The sequence below is a fragment of the Macrotis lagotis genome, chromosome 1 (genome assembly GCF_037893015.1).
Source record: "Macrotis lagotis isolate mMagLag1 chromosome 1, bilby.v1.9.chrom.fasta, whole genome shotgun sequence".
Taxonomy (NCBI): Eukaryota; Metazoa; Chordata; class Mammalia; order Peramelemorphia; family Peramelidae; genus Macrotis; species Macrotis lagotis.
The window spans coordinates 813558400-813577362 of NC_133658.1; the positions used below are offsets into that span (position 1 = coordinate 813558400).

At 37.4% G+C, this 18963-nt stretch overlaps 1 protein-coding gene across 3 annotated transcripts in view; it reads right to left on the bottom strand.

Annotated features, from left to right (window-relative positions):
- The window catches only part of LOC141508420 (disks large homolog 2), a 2787507-nt gene that overhangs the window by 1300976 nt on the left and 1467568 nt on the right, over positions 1 to 18963 (bottom strand). Inside the window, exon 1 of one of the 3 annotated variants that reach the window (XM_074217022.1) lies at positions 11490 to 12074. The exons of the other annotated variants lie outside the window; for them this stretch is intronic. Coding sequence (XP_074073123.1) covers positions 11490 to 11567 — 78 coding nt within the window. The 5' untranslated portion in view covers positions 11568 to 12074. Of the gene's footprint in view, positions 1 to 11489; positions 12075 to 18963 lie in introns of those variants that run through there. 3 annotated transcript variants of the gene reach the window in all.

Sequence of the window (18963 nt, forward strand, 5' to 3'; positions counted from 1 at the left end):
ATCTATTATCCAAATACTTCCTTATACTAGATTTATGCATATCATTCCATAGTGCAACTTTATTCTCTTTAATCCATCCTTAGTGCGGATTGGGGGGGGATTGGTAATTACCATTCTCATACAGTCATATTGGGGCAGATAGGTGGCACAATGGATAGAACATTGGACCAATAATCAGGATGACTCATCTTTCAGAGTTTCCTGAGTTCCTCATTCCTCCTTCTCTTCTCTTCTCTTCTCTTCTCTTCTCTTCTCTTCTCTTCTCTTCTCTTCTCTTCTCTTCTCTTCTCTTCTCTTCTCTTCTCCTCTCTTCTCCTCTCCTCTCCTCTCCTCTCCTCTCCTCTCCTCTCCTCTCCTCTCCTCTCCTCTCCTCCCCTCCCCTCCCCTCCCCTCCCCTCCCCTCCCCTCCTCTTTCTCTCTCTCTCTCTCTCTCTCTCTCTCTCTCTCTCTCTCTCTCTCATCTTTCTCTCTTTCTCTATCTCTCTTTATCTCTGTTTCTCATTCTCTCTTCTTTCTGCAAGGATATACAAACATAATAGGTGACTCTGGGCAAGTCACCTAATCCTGTTTGCTTCAGTTTCCCCACCCATAAAAGGGGCTGGAGAAGGAAATGCAAATTATTCCAGTATCTTTCCCAAAAAACCTTAAATAGAGTTGGACATGACAGAAAAGACAGAACAATCACCACTACTGTACTCAGATGACTCCAGAGGAAACAGGGTGGTTAGGAACTTAACACAGCATCCCCTCCCCAAATCTAATTCACTTGCTTGTCCTGGCATCATTCCTTAGATGTCTTGTTCTTCTTGGAGATGAAGGATAAACATCATCATCATCATCATCATATCCACACATCCACATATATCTACCCATATTTGTGTATATGTATACATATATTGACATAAATATATATATATATATGTTTGTGTTTTGGTCATTAAAATCAAAACAGGCATTTATTTATCATGTATAAAGGCAAAGCACTGTGCTAGATGCTGAAATTCCAAAAGGAAAAATTAACATGAATAGAGAAATAAGCAAAAAAAAAGACTGACCTTAGAGAGTTTATGTTTTAAGTGAAGGGGGGGAACAGTATTTAAGTATATAAGTATAAATTAGGATAATTTAAGGAGAATGAAGCATAGTGAATTGGACAGTGAATTAGGAGGAGGATGAAAGTCCTGTTGTAAGACTCAGGTTTCACATAATTCAACATTTCAAGGAACTTTAATGGATGAATAACTATGAATCTGTAATATAGAGTCTTGTGCATTCCTTTGCTCCTCCTCCACATTGTTCAAGGCAATTTAACAAACATTAACTTCCTACTATTTTTTGCAACTATTCTAGATGTGAATAATATGAAGATGAAAAACTGAATTGCTCTTGCCCTTGAGTAGTTTCCATTCTTCATGCAGGAATGGAATGGTGCTGGTGGATGGTACAAAACATATATCATTAATACAATGTGAAACAGATTATTGAAACATAAAATTGAAGCAGGAAAGGATTCAGAACTCACCTGGTACAACTACTTCAATTTTCAAATGAGAACACTAAGCTCTAAAGCCATAAAACAATTTGCCCCAGGTCATCTAGGTACTAATGACATTTGTAACATGGTTCTCAGAACCGAAATCTAGATCTTTTTAAACTGTTACCATGACTCAGATCTAAAAAAAATACTGTAGGAAGATTTGACATGGTGGGGGCGGGGCTTGTAAACTGAATGTGTGTGTAGGTAAGGGGGGTGGGGCAGGTGATGAAGGTTTATGGGTGGTAAGGACATCTGAAACTATTCCTATCTTGCTAGTAGGGAGATTCTGCTAACTACTGTGGAAATAAATGTTAAATTTAATAATTAATTAATAAACAAAATTGTCTATCATCTTACACAAATGTGTGTCAAAAAATTTTTGCATATATATGAAATATCTCTTGGAAAAGACAGTTTATCCCTGGTGCCACAGGAAGTTTTCTAGTTTAGTTGGAATTTTCAGAGCTTAGAGTTTATAAACATGCCTTCTGATAACCCAAAGTCATTCCCAAGCCAAGATGAGACATCTGAAAAAAGCCTTCAGGGAAGAGATCTAAATATTTATATCATAAGTCCAATGTCTGGGTGACCTTCAAGGTTTAAAGATGACTCAAAAGGCAACTGAAAGGACCCAGGGTGGCTGAGAGTAAGCTGCAGCATACCACCAAAAGAACTATATAAGGAAAAAAAAAAGGCAAAAGATTGCATCACAGTGATATGTCAAAAAAAGAAGGCTACACACCAAGAGAAAATGATAAAAAAAAATGTCAGGAAAGCTAGAAAAAGGTGACACATATGTTAGCTGGTCTTCCAAAGAGGACTTCAAGAAGGACAAGATATTCAGGCGTTGTAATCAGCATCATTGAAGGTAGCACCCAAAGCAGTGAGTTCTATTTAAATGAGTGAATGAAAATAAATAAATTAATCACTTTCTATGTTTCAACCACTGTGCTAATAACTGGGGAGACAGGATAAGTAAGACAGTTCCTGTTCTCAAAAAGCTCACAGTGTATTGAAGGAAATAACACATAAAAAGAAAGGTTTGTGCAGAACAAATAGAAAACCTAGAAGCTTTAATAGTGCAGCAACAGATTATATGAAAATCCAGGAATCCTTCAGATTTATCAATAAGTCAGATGATAGTGCTAAGATCAGGAAGGCTCTTTGTTGTTTTTGTTGTTGTTGTTACTATTGAGATAACAATATTTAGTCTACTATCTCATTGAAGTATATATGCCATATGCAATTTACATTAGATGTGTATATATGTATGTGTATGTATAATACATTTAATAATTTATATTAAATATTATATAGTATATTATTATATCATATTATAATATATTATATATGTATATATGTATACATAAAATCACCTGTGGTCTTACCTTAGGAAATTCCTAGATCTTAGTGTCTTCATCTGTAAAATAATGTTTTCCAAATTAAATAACTCCTGCAGTCTCTTCTAGCTCTTTATCACTTTCAATCTATCTGCCTGTCTGCCTCTCTGCCTGCCTGTTGGTTTGTTTGTCTTTTGGTCTGCCTGTCTATCTATCTGTATTTGTACGTGTGAATACATATAAATATATATATATATATGTGTATTGATTATTATATTAACAGTTTTAAAATGCACTAAAACTTTTGGGACATACTACATATATATACTTATGTGTGTATATATATTTTACAAATATATATGTATGTATGTGTGTAAGTATGTATGTATGTATGTATGTGTGTATAAATGCACAAATATAGCTTGGGCTAGAAGGGTGGCAGAATGCAAAGAATCCAGGCCCTGGAATCAAAAAAACCCAAGTTGAAATCTGACCTTAGATATTCTGGGGAAACCCTGTTTGCCTCAGTTTCCTCATCTGCAAGATGAGTTGTAGAAGGGAATAGCAAACCACTCTAGTATCTTTATAAACAAAACCTCAAATGGGATCAAACCACAGCAGAAACAAAGCAGCAACAATAGATTGAAAATGATAAATTTTAATAAGTGTTCAATTAATATTTATTAGATTAATCTATTGATTCTTCACATTTCTCCTCAACCTCCTCTTGAGTCAAACAATATGTATCTATGAATGTATCTTAATCTCTATGCTCATTTCAAACTCCTTCTGTTGATATATATTCACTTAATTTGTGGAATCCAAAACAGGACACTTGACACTGGTTGAAACATTCAATGATTCATGAAGTGGAAGGTTCACCTTACAACAGCTTATAACAGAATATACCTTTACTTATGAAAATCACTGCCATATTTATTTAAAATATTATAATAAAAATAATATGAAAACATTCTATATTTATATAATGACTTAAGTTGTTTTTTCTTCCAAACTCTACATATATAGACATATTTCATCTTCCAAACAACTCTAAGATGGATCAATTAAGATACAAAAGTTCCCATGGTTGAGGGGACTTCATCCGAAATTTCCTGAGAACTTCATGATTAACTTGAAAGTTATGCTTCATTGTCAGCCAAGACCCTTATTTTTTTCCATTTCTATTAACAGTGAGAGGATCCCTAGAAGAATAATGAAAAGAAAACAAATATATTTAAAGTGCCTAGGCGATGCCAAGGACTGTGTTATGTTTTACAAATATCTCATTTGATCCTCACAACAATGCCTAGGAGCGGATGCTATTGAGATATATCTCCATTTTACAGTTAAGGAAACTAAGGCAGAAAGAAATTAAGTAACTTGGTCAAAGTTACATAAGTCCTTTATAACTCCAAGTACAATGCTCTATTCACTATGACACCTAGCTACCACTGTTCCTATAGATTCTAGCAAAATTGTATTGGTCTTACAGGTATGTATAATGAAACCTGTTCAGAGATCTTTGCTTGATATAGGTCAAGTCTGTCCTAAGATACTATTGTATCTATAGTTTGCTGAATGTTATTTCCAATTCATTCATCCCAAAAAAATTATTAACTGTCTCTAATGAGGCTATTGATCATATAGTGGAGGATAGTAGAAAGCTTATTGTTGTTGGAATCAGGAGACCTGTATTTGAAACCCATTAACACATACAATGAACAGCAAGTCAATTCTTCATAGCTTCATTTTCATCCTCTGTAAAATGAGAATCATTATATTGGTGCTACCTATTTCATTACATGAAAAATGCTCTGAAAATCTTCCAAGATTTATGGAATTTGTTGTAAGTATTAGGAGCCAGACATTTCACTGGGGAAATTCAAATCACCAAAGACTGACTTATCAAGATTATAAACAAGGGACTATGGAAGGAACTCAGAATACAAAGAAAAATAAGTCAAACTCCCTTCCTGAAAGAACTTACTATACTGTGGAGAAAATGAGACATCTCCCCATTCCAATCAATGAATCACTGTCAATCTGATTTTCATAAAGTATATATCTGTTGGGTTACACAGTGGAAAGAGCACTGGGCCTAAAATTAGGAAGTCCTGACTTAAAATCCAGACTCAGTCACTTGCTGTGTGATCCTGGGCAAGTCATTTAACCAAGTTTACCTTAATTTTCTCCTCTATAAAAGGATCTGGAGAAGGAAATGTAAAAAAATACTCTAGTATCTTTTGCCAAGAAAACCTCAAAATGGGGGCACAAAGAGTGAGTCATAACTGAAAGGACTAAACAGCAACAATAACAAGATTTGATCACTTCTCTAATCAAAATCTCATTGGCTACGCAATAACTCTAGGAACAAATATAAATTCACTGTTTGGAATTGAAAGTTTTTAATAAATGCTATGAGATGAACAACCTTGATGGAAGTAACTCCTCTAGGCAGTCCAGAGAGCTAGGTCAGCTGTATCTGATTGGTTATGGACTGTATTATCCCCAACCAGGGGAAGAAAAATAAAGCAAAACAAAACACACAGCAAAAATAAAACGACCCTTCCAAATCTGATGAACACTTTATAAAAATGATCTCTTATGTATCTCCTTCCCTTAATCCTAATTCCTCATGCCCAAAATTACTAATTTGTAAACACGTTTAACAAAATATGTATGTAAAATGCTAACCTGACTGAGGAGAGGTGGGGTGGGAAGGGAGGATAGAAGGGAGCTAAACAAGATGATGTACTTTCCCAAAGGATAGAAGGAAATTATGCACCTTGGAAATATGCATGTACATAAAGATGGAAATAAATAAATTAATTTTAAAAACTTCTAAAAAAGAAAGTTTTTTTAATAAACTGGACTCTTCATACCTTTTCAGTCAAATTACGCCTCCTGTTGCCACTGGTCATCTTCAAGAATGAAAACTGGGAAGATCAATGTTGAAAAGGTCATGGGAGGATTGGGATATTGGTTCATTGCTGGTAGAGTTGTGAACAGATTCAACCTTTCTGGAGAGCAATATGGAACTATGTCCAAAGAAAAATAAAACTGTTCAACACTTTGGCCCAGCAATTCCAATTCTAGGTCTATATTCAAAAGAAATTATAAAAAAATAGAAAAGGTCCTACATGTTCCAAAATATTCATAGCAGCTCTTTTTGGAGAGGCAAAGAATTGGACATTGAGAGGATGTACATCAATTGGGGAATGGCTAAACAGATTATGGTATAAGAATACTATGGAATACTACTGTTCTATGAGAAAGCATTAAAGGGGCAGACTCTAGAGAAGCACGGAATGATTTATGGGATCTGATGCTGAGTGAAGGGAGTTGAACCAAGAATACATTGTGCACATCAACAGCAACATTGTGAGATGAACAACTTTGATGGAAGCAGATCCTCTAGGCAGTCCAGAGAGCGAGGACAACTATATCTGACTGGTTATGGACTATATTATTCCCAGCCAGAGGAAGAAAAACAAAACAAAACACGGAAAAAAATCCCTTCTGAATCTGATGAACACTTTATAAAAATTATCTCTTAAGTCTATCTTTCCCTTAATCCTAATTCCTCATGCCAAAAATTACTAATTTGTAAACACATTTAACAAAATATGTATGCAAAATGATAACCTGACTATTCCCTGCTGAGGGGAGTGGGATGGAAAGGGGGTGTAGAGGGAAATTTTATGACTTGGAAATATCATGTACACATAGATGAAAATAAATTAATTAATTTTTTAAAAAGAATAAAAGATGAACAGCTATAATAATAGGACTCTAGCTAAGTGGCTCAGTATATTTCGAGTACTGGACCTAGAGTTAGGAAGACTCATCTGAGTCCAAATCTAATATCAGACATCTATAGGACTCTGGGCAAATCACTTAACCCTGTTTGCCTCAGTTTCCTCACGCATTAAAATGAAATGAAGAAAGAAAGAGAAAATCACTCCAGTATTTTTACCAAGAAAAACACAAATGGGGTCATGAAGTCAGACAAGACTGAAACTACTGATCCACATGCTTTATTCCCCTTTATACATGCTTCAATCCAATTATACCATTGTACTTGCATCTCCCATCTCCAAGCCTTTGAAATTGCTGTTCCCAGACCTGGAATGTTCTCCTCTCTTCCCTTCTGCTTTTAGTTTCCCTAGCTTCTTCAAAACTCAAACTGAAATTCTACATTTCTTAGAAGACCTTTCCCATTCTCCTACTAGTACCCACCCCCACTGTCTCCCTTGTGAGATTAACTTTGATTTAAACTGTTTATATCTTTTAGTTATTAAATTATTTACATATCATATCATCTGGCCCACTAGAATATGAACTCACTGAGCAGAGGGACCACGGGGCAAGGGGTGTTTGTTTTCCTTTTTGTTTAGTTTCTTGTCTCTCTTTGTAACCTCAGAGTTTAGTACAGTTCTTGGCATAGTAAGCTCTTAATAAATGCTTATTGACTGCCTGAATACAAATTAGACTCTACATGCCTAAGAGGAATGTAGAATGCTTTGAGGTCTATTAAGGGAGAAATATCTTCTAGCTGGGGAAGCAGTGAAAATTCTTCCACAATTCAGACAAGAAACTTTACAAACCACATAACAAAACAATTCAGCAGATAGCTTATGGGGGAGTGAAGGATCCCTGTCTTTGAGTACTTCACCATTCTGATGTGTTCTCTTCTTCTATCAAGAAATGTACTTCCAGTTTATTTGATCCCATCTTCAGGCAGCCTTCTTTTTATTAAGAACCTAGATATTGACTAAATTGAGCTATTAAAATAGGTATATAGAAAACAGGTACTAAACAAGACGACGTACTTTCCCAAAGAGATCCAAGGCTAAAAAATAATGTGTGTAAATGGAAACACCTTATTCTATCACAACTGTTCAGACTGAGCTCCCACTTAACGCTTTAAGAAATGTTGAATCCATACCTTACACTGTTAGCCTCAATTTACTGAAGAGCATGGAATATCCTTCTACAGAAAAGATAATAGAGGACTTTGCTTTTTAGAAAAAGAGAACTGTGAATCATCTAACATTCTTGACTCATGCTAGGAAAAAAAAGGAATGTATGCCCAATTGTAAAACATTTAAATGCCCTTTGATGAGAGACATGTCTGTTACTATAGAAATAAGCTATTGGCAGCTTTCAGGTTAAAGTGATATTGTGGTATCTTTCTGGATTCTTCAAGCAATTATCAATCTTTGACTCACAATAGGCATTCAAGAAAGAGGTTTATTTCTCCTTTTGTTTTACCCAAGATTTGGATTAACTAATTGGTCTTTGACAATTGGACAGGACAGGGAATACCATAGTGAGGTTAATTGTAATCCTGAAAGAAGTAGGGGAGCAGATCACATGACCACTAAGCTTGACATTAAAAAGATTCTAAATTGAAATAAATGGTGACTTGGAAGGACCCAAACTATCAATTACTCTGTCCAAAGCAATCATCATAAGATATGACCAGCAATGTGAACATTTCCCTTAAATCAACTTTTAAAGCTAAAATCAGTTGGGAAGGAATGAAATGGGGGAAAGCTGTAGTGAGCTAGAGGAGAAGCTCAGAATCCAGACCTTCTAGGAGATGTGATCCCTAGATTATACTGCAGCAGGGGAAATATAAAGACCCTGCAGGCTCCAGTTAAAAAAAAGAATGATAGTGTTGATTTTATCTATTCTTACTAACTACCAAACTTAGTTATTTTTATCTATTCATATAGCAGAAGTACTTTGTGAACCTTCTTCTTTTTAGTGCTTTGGGAAACAACCCCAGTCTTCCACCCAAGTTATTCTGTATCAGTATAAGAGTAATGGTATGCCCTAATCAGACATGGCAGGTGGGAGGAGAAGTGACAAGCCCATGAAAGAGAACCTTAGAGATAGCCTCTCATGAGGCTGTCACTACCTACTGGTGCTGAGGGTAGGGGTGGACCAGACCAATCATCCATGAGCCAAGAACTGTTTAATGTTGAGGGGGATTATTCAGATTTGTTCATTCCTAATTAGCTTCTCAAGTCACCCCAGTCCTGAAGAGAAGACTCTTCAAAGCACACCTGAGTGGTTAAAAAACCTTCTGACTTGTGATAGATCCCATTTCATTTTATTAGATCAGGAGGAAATAAACTAGCTTACTTACAGTAACAAGAATCAAAGATTTATAGAGGGTTCTCAAATACAAAATCACAATTACTAACCATCATTCAAAAAGAAAAAAAAGAGGCAATATACATAGTGTGAGAGAATCTTTGACTCCCTCACAGGCAAGCTCATTGATTGGTCATTTTCTCTCAACTCAAATTGATTAATCATTTCTACCTTTATGCATTTATTCCAATCATGGAAAAATATTTTCATTGGCTTTTTACAGCACAACTACACAGTACACTCATCAGCTTTTCACTTTTTTATTGATTGAAATTTAGAGGGGTTTGGGGGCTACAGAAACACTTTGAAAATGTTTCAGTTCAATAAGATTCTAAGATCAAATGCTTCTTTAGCTAAAAAATATTAGAATAGATGACTATCTCAAATATTAATTAGCAGCTATTTGTTTAAGTCACACATATTGGTTTATGAAAGAAGAAAATAAATTAACTTATTCAATGATTCTATAGCATAGATTCCATTTAAGAATGAGCTATGATATTTTCATATAGTTTGTCAGATGACATTTCCAAATTAACTACAAAAATTTCTAATTTTTAGGTGATAAAATTCAGCATATCTCTATCTCCTTTCATTTCTGATATTTAGAAGACAAATCTTCGGTCCCCCCCCCCCCCGCCCCCCAGCAGGAGGATTTCTCTTTGTGGATATTTTTTTATTCATTGTCTATAAGATCTAAAAATTTCAGACTCTCTCAAAGAACAAGGCAGAAAACTAGCTTTCTCTTTGTCTGTTCTATAAACTGAATGCAAGGAAAAAGACTGAATCCTAACTGGCTCATGAATCAAGAATGCCCCCTCCTCCTTGTTGGACAGCAACCTCTTAGGCTACATACATAAGATTCCACAGGGACACTTTTCCTAACAGTTGAGCCTAAACCTGAATTAAACAGAACTGAACAGATCAACTTTATTTCACATACTGAATTGGCACAAAGCATTTTCTTACACAGAAACGTGTAAGACATTCATGGAGTCTGACAGTTTTCTCATTCTTACAACCTATAATTTTCCAAGGAAGAAGACACTTTCCTTAAAATATTCCTCATAATTCTACCCTTAGGGTTGGGGAAAAAAATAAAGCACTGGTCTTAGCTTATTAAGACTTAGTTTATTATTAATGTAAATTTCAAATGCTATCAGGGAAGCACACAGCAGGAAGAACATATCCTCATTCCCCTAAGCTATTAATTAACTTAAATCTTTGAATTTATCCACTGAACTAAACTTGAGAGTATACAGAGCTGGGCATTTGAAAACCTCTAGTTTTGAATATGCAATTCCAATGCCCACTCCCTACCTCACCCCCACAATCTGACTTTAATTTAACATTTTTTTCTTACTTCATGTGTCGATAGTTTTTACACTGAATCACCCTGAAGTGACTGTGATGGGAAACTGATCTTTGGGATGAGAACTATATCCTAAAATAGGGAAACCAGATATTGATAAGAAAGCCATTTCTATACAATCCCAATGGTACCTCTGAGGCAGAAAGGAATCCAAAGTGGAGATTACATCATGGGTGGCAATAACAGCTAAGCTTAATTTCCCAGTCTCCTATCTTCTTTGAAAGTTTCCCTTATGATGCTTTTTTGATGATAGCTGAGTCCATAAGCTGTTTCTATTTGGGAATGCATGAAGAAACTCAACCAATCAACTTGCCCTTTCCTCAAGTTTGTAACACTTCCCTCAGTCTTAGAAGCAATTACCATGTCACAGAAAGGACAACTGAGGAGGTAAGTCTGCCAGAAGACTCTCAGTAAACAACTGGTCAATTAAATCACAAAGCCGCCATAAAATGCCCCTGCACTGAAGAAATGGAGAGCTAGCCAGTGACTGATAGAATTCGTGCCCATTTTAAACATTCAGAGTTTGGAAAAAATTATAACACAAAACAAACCTTCAAATCTTCCCCCCTCCCCCCAATAAGATTGGGTCCAGGCTACTGAGGGCAGAGTCACTAAACTTGAGATGATGTTTTCACGAGTACTCAGAGGAGGAAAAGCCCAAGGTATGGAAAATGCCTATTTCATGATTAAACATCAGTGTCATAAAAATAATGCGGTTCTGCAACAAGTTTGTTCCGGATCCCTGGACCAGCAGAAACAGAAACCGGACAGCTGTTGATTTGATGCAATTTAGAGACCGTGAAGACTTTGAGATGGATACTCTGTCAACTGATGGTTTGAGGAACTAAGGTGGGAAGACATATATCCGTATCCCCAAATCTCCCCCCCTCCATCCCCTCTATGGCCATTCCCCCCGCTCCCAGGGGGTCACAGTCCTAGGAGAGACCATGTCAACCAGAAGAGCTTATAGTCAGGGGCTTAACCAAGGCTCGGGGCTGACTATTAGGGCTCACAGTCCAAATCCAGCAGGCAGTGGGGAGGTGAAGTCATGCCCATTCCCACTCCTTCATACCTTCTCAATTTTCGCTTTCCGGGCGTTATGCACGAACCTGCGACCCAGCTTCTTGGCGTACCAGATGGAGGCGAACATAGTATTTGATGGCAGGGAATTCCGGCTGAAATCTGCTGCGCGACGAACTGAGCCCTCCCACCCTCAGCTTAAATAGCGATCTCACTGTGATGGAGATCTCACTTCTAGGCTGTTGCCCGGCCAGACCCTCTCATGCTGCTGAAGCCAAAGCGAAGAAATGCCAATCCCACCAGCCCACCGAGCCGGGAGTCGGGCCGGGCTGCAGGTATATTTACATAGTGCCCGCAGCAGGAGGTCCGGGCTGAGCCAGCTTGGCATCCAGCTCACATCCAGTCTGCTAAGTGCCTGTCTGCAGTTCCTTAGCACTGTCACCACCAACTACACGCGTGTCAGCATGAAAGGGAGCCGCAGTCAGCTCGGACGGCAGACAGCTCACCTTCTGCCTCTGGACTCCGCCAGTTGAACTCCTTGCTTCGCTTTGCCTCGGCGGGCGGGCAGTTCCCTGCGAGGGAGTGGGCTGTGGTGGAGGGGGTGGAGCTGGGCTGAGGAGAGCAGATGGGAGGCAACTCCGCCTCACAGGTAAACCGGCCACCCCGGGAGCGGCCTGGGTCCACACAGGTGGCGGAACCTCCCAAAAGGCAGCCTGCAAGCAGACAAAGACTGGAGGGGGCCGCTGGAGCCCGGCTCCTGGAACTACCTGCACGTGGGGGAGCCAGTCTCTCTCTCTCTCTCTCTCTCTCTCTCTCTCTCTCTCTCTCTCTCTCTCTCTCTCTCTCTCTCTGTCTTACTCTGGCTCTGGCTCTCTATCTCTGTCTCTGTCTCTGCCAATCTCTCTGCATCTGTCTGTCTCTGCCTGTCTGTCTCTGTCTCTATCTCTGTCTTTGCCTATCTATCTCTGCCTCTGCCTCTATCTCTGTCTTTACCTATCTGTCTCTGTCTCTATTTCTGCCTGCCTGTCTCTCTCTGTCTCTCTGTATTTTTCTGTTTCTATCTATCTCTGTCTCTGCCTGTTTGTCTCTCTGTCTCTCTGTCTCTGAGTCTCTGTCATTCTCTCTGTGTCTCTGTCTCTGGCCTGTTTGCTTCTCTTTGTCTTTCTGTCCCTATGTCTCTGTTTCTCAGTCTCTGCCTCTCTATCTCTTTGTCTCTGTCTCTGTCTCTGTCTCTGTCTCTCTCTCTTTCCTCTGTCTCTCCTCTTTTCTTACCATCTTCTCTTACTAATCCCAGTATATAAATGACAGGAGAGCAGTTGGTCAGTTATTACCTTGCTGCAGACTTGGAGATGAAACACTTCATTTCTGTTGGGACTGAAGCATAGAAAGTGGGTGGAATGAACCAGGCTGCCCCATATTACCTTTGCCAAGACCAGCGAAGCGAAGCTCCCCTTATCCCCTATTCCTGTCACTAGCAGCTTTTTCTAGTGGAAAAGCAGTTCTAATATGCTTACAGGCACATTCTTGGCCTTTTATTAAATGATGAAAGTGCAATCTGCTGCTTCTCTTTTGCCAGGTAAACTTGACTTTAACCCTTCAGTTATCTCTTCACTTATGATTTCTGTTCTAGAGAGGGCTAGGATGACCTTCCTTGGACATCAAGACATTGGATTCTCCTCTGAACTGGGTTCAAATCTTGAAGATAAAATATATTGCCAACTCCTCAGAGAATCCCCAAACTAAAGGATTTTAGATGCTACATAGGATTTTTGGAGAGCATGAATCCAATCTCATTTCACAGGTGGAAAAGCAAAAGTCTAGAGACAGTCAATGACTTTTTCAAGGTCAAAGTGCTACTTATTGGCAAAGGTAGGACTAGAACCCAGACCTTCAAAACTCCAACCCTATGCTGTACCCAGCTTACTATATAGCTCCTCCTGCTCTTCTCATAATGTTTTTGCAAACATTTAACTAGTCAGTGGCAATTTTAAAACAACCTGCAAACATTACCTCTGATTTATCAGAAATAATACTTTATATACAATTTAAACTATATTAATTTGAGTGGTGAAAATAATATGTTCACTTTGAAGGAGGAAATGAATACTTATAATGACACATCCATAAACCAGAGATATTGATTTATCCTGAACTTTAGAAACTGTTCTAGGAACTAGAAGGGTGTCTTAGGGCTTAGAATATGGTTTTAGAGTTCCTTTATATTAACCCCTCACTTCACAGAGTAGTTTGAGATCACACAAGTGGGAAGGAGCAGAGACAGGATTCATATCTAGGTTTTTGCATTCAAATCTATAGCTTTCCTTATTAGTGGAGTAACTGCCAGACTTGACACATCATATAACTATAGGCAACTTAATCAAAAAGACAGTTTTCTTATTTGTATAAAGAAGTCACTCTATAGATATAAAAATGCTTTGAAAAAAATTATTGCTATTATTATTACTATTATTATTACTATTAATATTATTATTAAAGAGAAACATTTCATAGTGAATAAGGAACCACCCCCAACTCCAGGAAGACCTCTGCTCAAGATCCACATCTGACATATTGCAATTGTCCAGTCTAGGGCACTTTATTAACCTCTCAATGTTCTAGGCAATTCTATGAGATTATCAGTTGCAAATAGTATTGACTTGCATTTTTTGATTTTTCTCATGTAGAAATTCCTTATATCACTAAATCACAGATCCAGTCCCTATCCCTAACATCATGCTAATTCTCCTCTTCTTCCTCTTCCTCTGCCTCCTCCTCCTCCTTCTGGTTCTTCTTCTTCTTCTTCATTGCCCATCTTAATGGTTCATAAGTGTTCTAACCAAATTGTTTTACTAGAGGCTATAAGCAATTAATACATTACACAAATGAATAAAAAAATACCCTATTTTTTATCATAATAATGGTTGTTTTTGCCCTAATCCTTCAAAGGATTTGCAGTGGATTATACTTCTCAGATTTTAGGATTTTTTATGCTTTAAAGCAGCTGTGTCTAACCTGAGGGTCTGACTCAGCAATATCCTTGCCCCCATTTCCCTTTTATTCTCCTGTTCCTTGATGATATGTGTTGCCTTATATTCACAAATGGATATTGAATTCTGTGTACAGTTCTTGAGGGAATTTTTGGGGTGATTGTGATCCAGAAGAGCTAAAATATTGGGCACCCTTGCTTTGAAGTTTCCCATAAGGCTTCCATGTGCACATGTTCATTTAGATAATAAATGAAAATTTCTGTGGTAACTAATTATGAACCATTCCCACTAGGCACTAACCTGTGAACAATTCTTTCAAAGACAGTAGTAGAATATTTGAGGGCACCCAAGCATTTTACAGATTCTAAATAATAATGACACCCATTTGTATAGCACTCTAAAGTCAAGTTCGAAAGGAAATATAGGGAATTAGATAAAATTCTGGACATGAAGTCTGATCTGAAAGATCTGAGTTCAAATCCTTCCTCAGTTATTGATAAGCTGTATGACCCTGGACAAATCACTTAATCTCTTTGGTTCTAAGATCCTCATCTGTTAAAGGAGAAGGTTGAATAGATGACTTCTAAAATAATATCTGGTTCAAAATATATGATACTAAGACCTTTACATATATTATGCCATTCAATTGAGTCTCTGTTCCCAGACTTTGACCATCACATGAGACAAAGGCTTTAATCTTCCCTGACACATCTGACTTATCCTTTGGTCCTTCAGTCCAGGACCAAAGATTCATGTAGTACCTGAGAAAACTATTCAACATTATATCAAGTCATGGAATAAAGATATCTGGTTGGTCACTGGAGGGTAAGTAACTCCAACATGTTTGATCCCTCTGTTCATAACCAGTTCCTTGAACTCAAGTATATCAGGATATTTTACCACCAAGAAAAAATAGGGACTTGTCACCTGCCCTGTTCTGTGGGTGTACTTCCTTTCCTCCAAATGCTTTACCTTTTGCTCAAGGGATTGTCATAAAATCAGAATCACCATTTGCTAGTGGGAATTCTGTGAAACTCTTTTTTTTAAAAATTTATTTTTATTAAAGCTATTATTTGAGTTTTACAATTTCCCCCTAATCTTACTTCCCTGCCCCAACCCCCTCCCCACGGAAAGCAATCTGTCAGTCTTTACTTTGTTTCCATGTTGTACATTGATCCAAATTGAGTGTGATGAGAGAGAAATCATATCCTTAAGGAAGAGACAAGAAGTCTAAAAGGTAACAAGATCAGACAATAAAATATGTTTTTTTTTCTAAATTAAAGGGAATAGTCCTTGAACTTTGTTCAAACTCCACAGCTCTTTATCTGGATACAGATGGCACTCTCCTTTGCAGACAGCCCAAAATTGTTCCCAATTGTTGCACTGATGGAATGAGCAAGTCCTTCAAGGTTGATCATCATCCTCATGTTGCTGTTAGGGTATACAGTGTTTTTCTGGTTCTGCTCATCTCACTCAGCAGTAGTTCATGCAAATCCCTCCAGGCCAGGCTTCCCTGAAATCCCATCCCTCCTGCTTTCTAATAGAACAATAGTGTTCCATGACATACATATACCACAGTGTGCTAAGCCATTCCCCAATTGAAGGACATTTACTTAATTTCCAGTTCTTTGTCACCACAAACAGATGTTATAAATATTTTTGTACAAGTGATGTTTTTACCCTTTTTCATCATCTCTTCAAGGTATAGACCCAGTAGTGGTATTGCTGGGTCAAAGGGTATGCATATTTTTGTTGCCCTTTGGGCTTAGTTCTAAATAGCTCTCCAGAAAGTTTGGATGAGTTCACAGCTCCACCAACAGTGTAATAGTGTCCCAGATTTCCCACAACCCTTCCAAAGATGATCATTATCCTTTCTGGTCATATTGGCCAATCTGAGAGGTATGAGGTGGTACCTCAGAGAAACTTTAATTTGCATTTCTCTAATAATTAATGATTTAGAGCAATTTTTCATATGGCTATGTATTGCTTTGATCTCCTCATCTGTAAATTGCCTTTGCATATCCTTTGACCATTTGTCAATTGGGGAATGGTTTTTTGTTTTAAAAATATGACTCAGTTCTCTCTATATTTTAGAAATGAGTCCTTTGTCAGAATCATTAGTTGTAAAGATTGTTTCCCAATTTACTACATTTCTTTTGATCTTGGTTACATTGGTTTTATCTGTGCAAAAGCTTTTTAATTTAATGTAATCGAAATCATCTAGTTGGTTTTTGGTGATGTTCCTTCCTTAGTCATAAACTGCTTCCCTTTCCATAGATCTGACAGGTAAACTAGTCCTTGATCTTCTAATTTGCTTATAGTATTATTTTTTATGTTTAAATCCTGTAACCATTTGGATCTTATCTTGGTAAAGGGTGTGAGGTGTTGCTCTAATCTAAGTTTCTTCCATATTAACTTCCAATTATCCCAGCAGTTTTTATCAAAGAGGGAGTTTTTATCCCAATAGCTGGACTCTTTGGGTTTATCAAACAGCAGTGTGACACTCTCTCTTAGCCTTCCCTACATTTTCAAATTGAAGCTAGCCTACATAGAAGCTCCCATCCTTGGCTGTCCCTGACCCTGGTCTACTTTTCCCTCCTTCCCTATTATACCCTATGGGGAAAAATGCATTTATTAAAAGACTACCCTATGTATTAGACTTTTTCCTTTCTTATTTTTGCAATCATAGAAACCTACCTCAGCTAAGAAGACCCCATCCAGTATTATAATCTTTCTACTTATGTTTTCAATGTGTTGAAAAAGGATGAGGAATAAATATATTTCTTGCCCCAACACTTCCTAGCTCTTACACTATTACTATCACTCAGCCAATGTCTTCTCATAGAGATACTTGGTATAGTAGATAGACCTGATGTCAGGAAGACCTGAAATCAAATCAGAGCTCAAACCTAATGGAGGCTAACTTCTGTTTGCCTCAGTTTCTTCAACTGTGAAATAATAGCACTTACCTTGAAGGGCTGTTGTTAGGTTCAAATGAGATAATTTTTATGAGAAGCACTTATCACAGTATCTATAACAAAGTAGGAAGTTCAAAGATCACATCATCCAGATATATCATTTAATCCATATTCTGATGGGTTTTCTTTTCCAGTCCCCATGTTATTTTCTTTTTTTCTAAAGGAATCTAGCTCATAATGCTTCTTTCCACCTCAGCCTCTGTACTTCTACTTGCAGATTTAAAGCACTATGCTAATGACCCTTTTAAATATCCTTGCTTCTGAGGTGATTCAGCAGTTCTCTAGTTTCTATGATCAGAATCTTGATCTTATCAATGAAATTCATATCCCTTAATCTCATCATTACTCAAGTCCATAACTCTAATATGCTTCCTACAAAGATCCTTTCCTGATTCTTTAAATGCGAGTCAATCAAAACTTAACTGTCTTTGATTTCTTCTCCATGCATAAGATTTTTACCCTCAAAATATGTTAATCAATTATGTGCATGCATATTGTTTCCTCTGATAACATCATTTTCTTTTGTTTTTAAATTCCAGTGGTTAAAATAGTGACTGGGACATTGCGGTACGTGTGTGTGTGTGTGTGTGTGTGTGTGTGTGTGTGTGTATACATCTATATATATACATATACATCTATATGTATAAATATATATACATACATTTCATGTTACATTGCCCTGAAATCAATTCTTCATACACATCATAATCTTTAATTACCATATCTCTATTTGCATTCAGAAACTATTATTCATATTCTAAATAATTTATTTCTTTCAAAATCTTGACTCTTTGGTCATTTCTATATTCTATCTTTGAGTCTCTTGCCCCCTTGGCTTATCATCTCTCATCCTTTCTGAATCCCAAACCTGGATAACTTTCACAATCTACTTTCTCCATTTCTGCTCTTGTATTACTGAATGATGCTGATAGAAGAAGACATATAACCATGCCAACCACATTCACTAAAAATTTATGGTTATTAATAAATCATCAGGAATTTACTCAGTACCTGCCAGGCATCATACATTTCCATGGAGATCAAAAGACAAAAGTGAGAAGCCCCTTCTCTCCAAGAACTTATGGTCCTTTAGTGATGGTTTGGGGATACACAATATATCCACATAAATAGGTTAGAGAAACAGACACACACACACACACACACACACACACACAATTTTTTTAAAGTGATTATGGAGGGTGGGTGTCAAGGTCCTATCAACTTGGGAACCTAAGAAATGCCTCTTCAAGGGTGATGAATTTATTGGAGATAAATGCTTTAAAGAGTAAGGGGTTCTAAGAATCACAGGGGAATTATGGAGAAAATTCCAGACATAGGAAAATAACCTGTGTAAAAGTATGGATGAAGACCAATTAAATGTCATAAACAGGGAGGGCCAGTTTGGCTGAAATTCAGAGTTCATGAAGAGGAGTAATGTTAAATCAGTCTGAAAAGACAGCCTGGAGCCAGCTTGTGAAGGCCATCACATGCCAGATAAAGGAGTCCGTAATTTTTTCTTGAGGCCATGGGGAGTCTCTGAGTGACATGGCGAAATCTACCC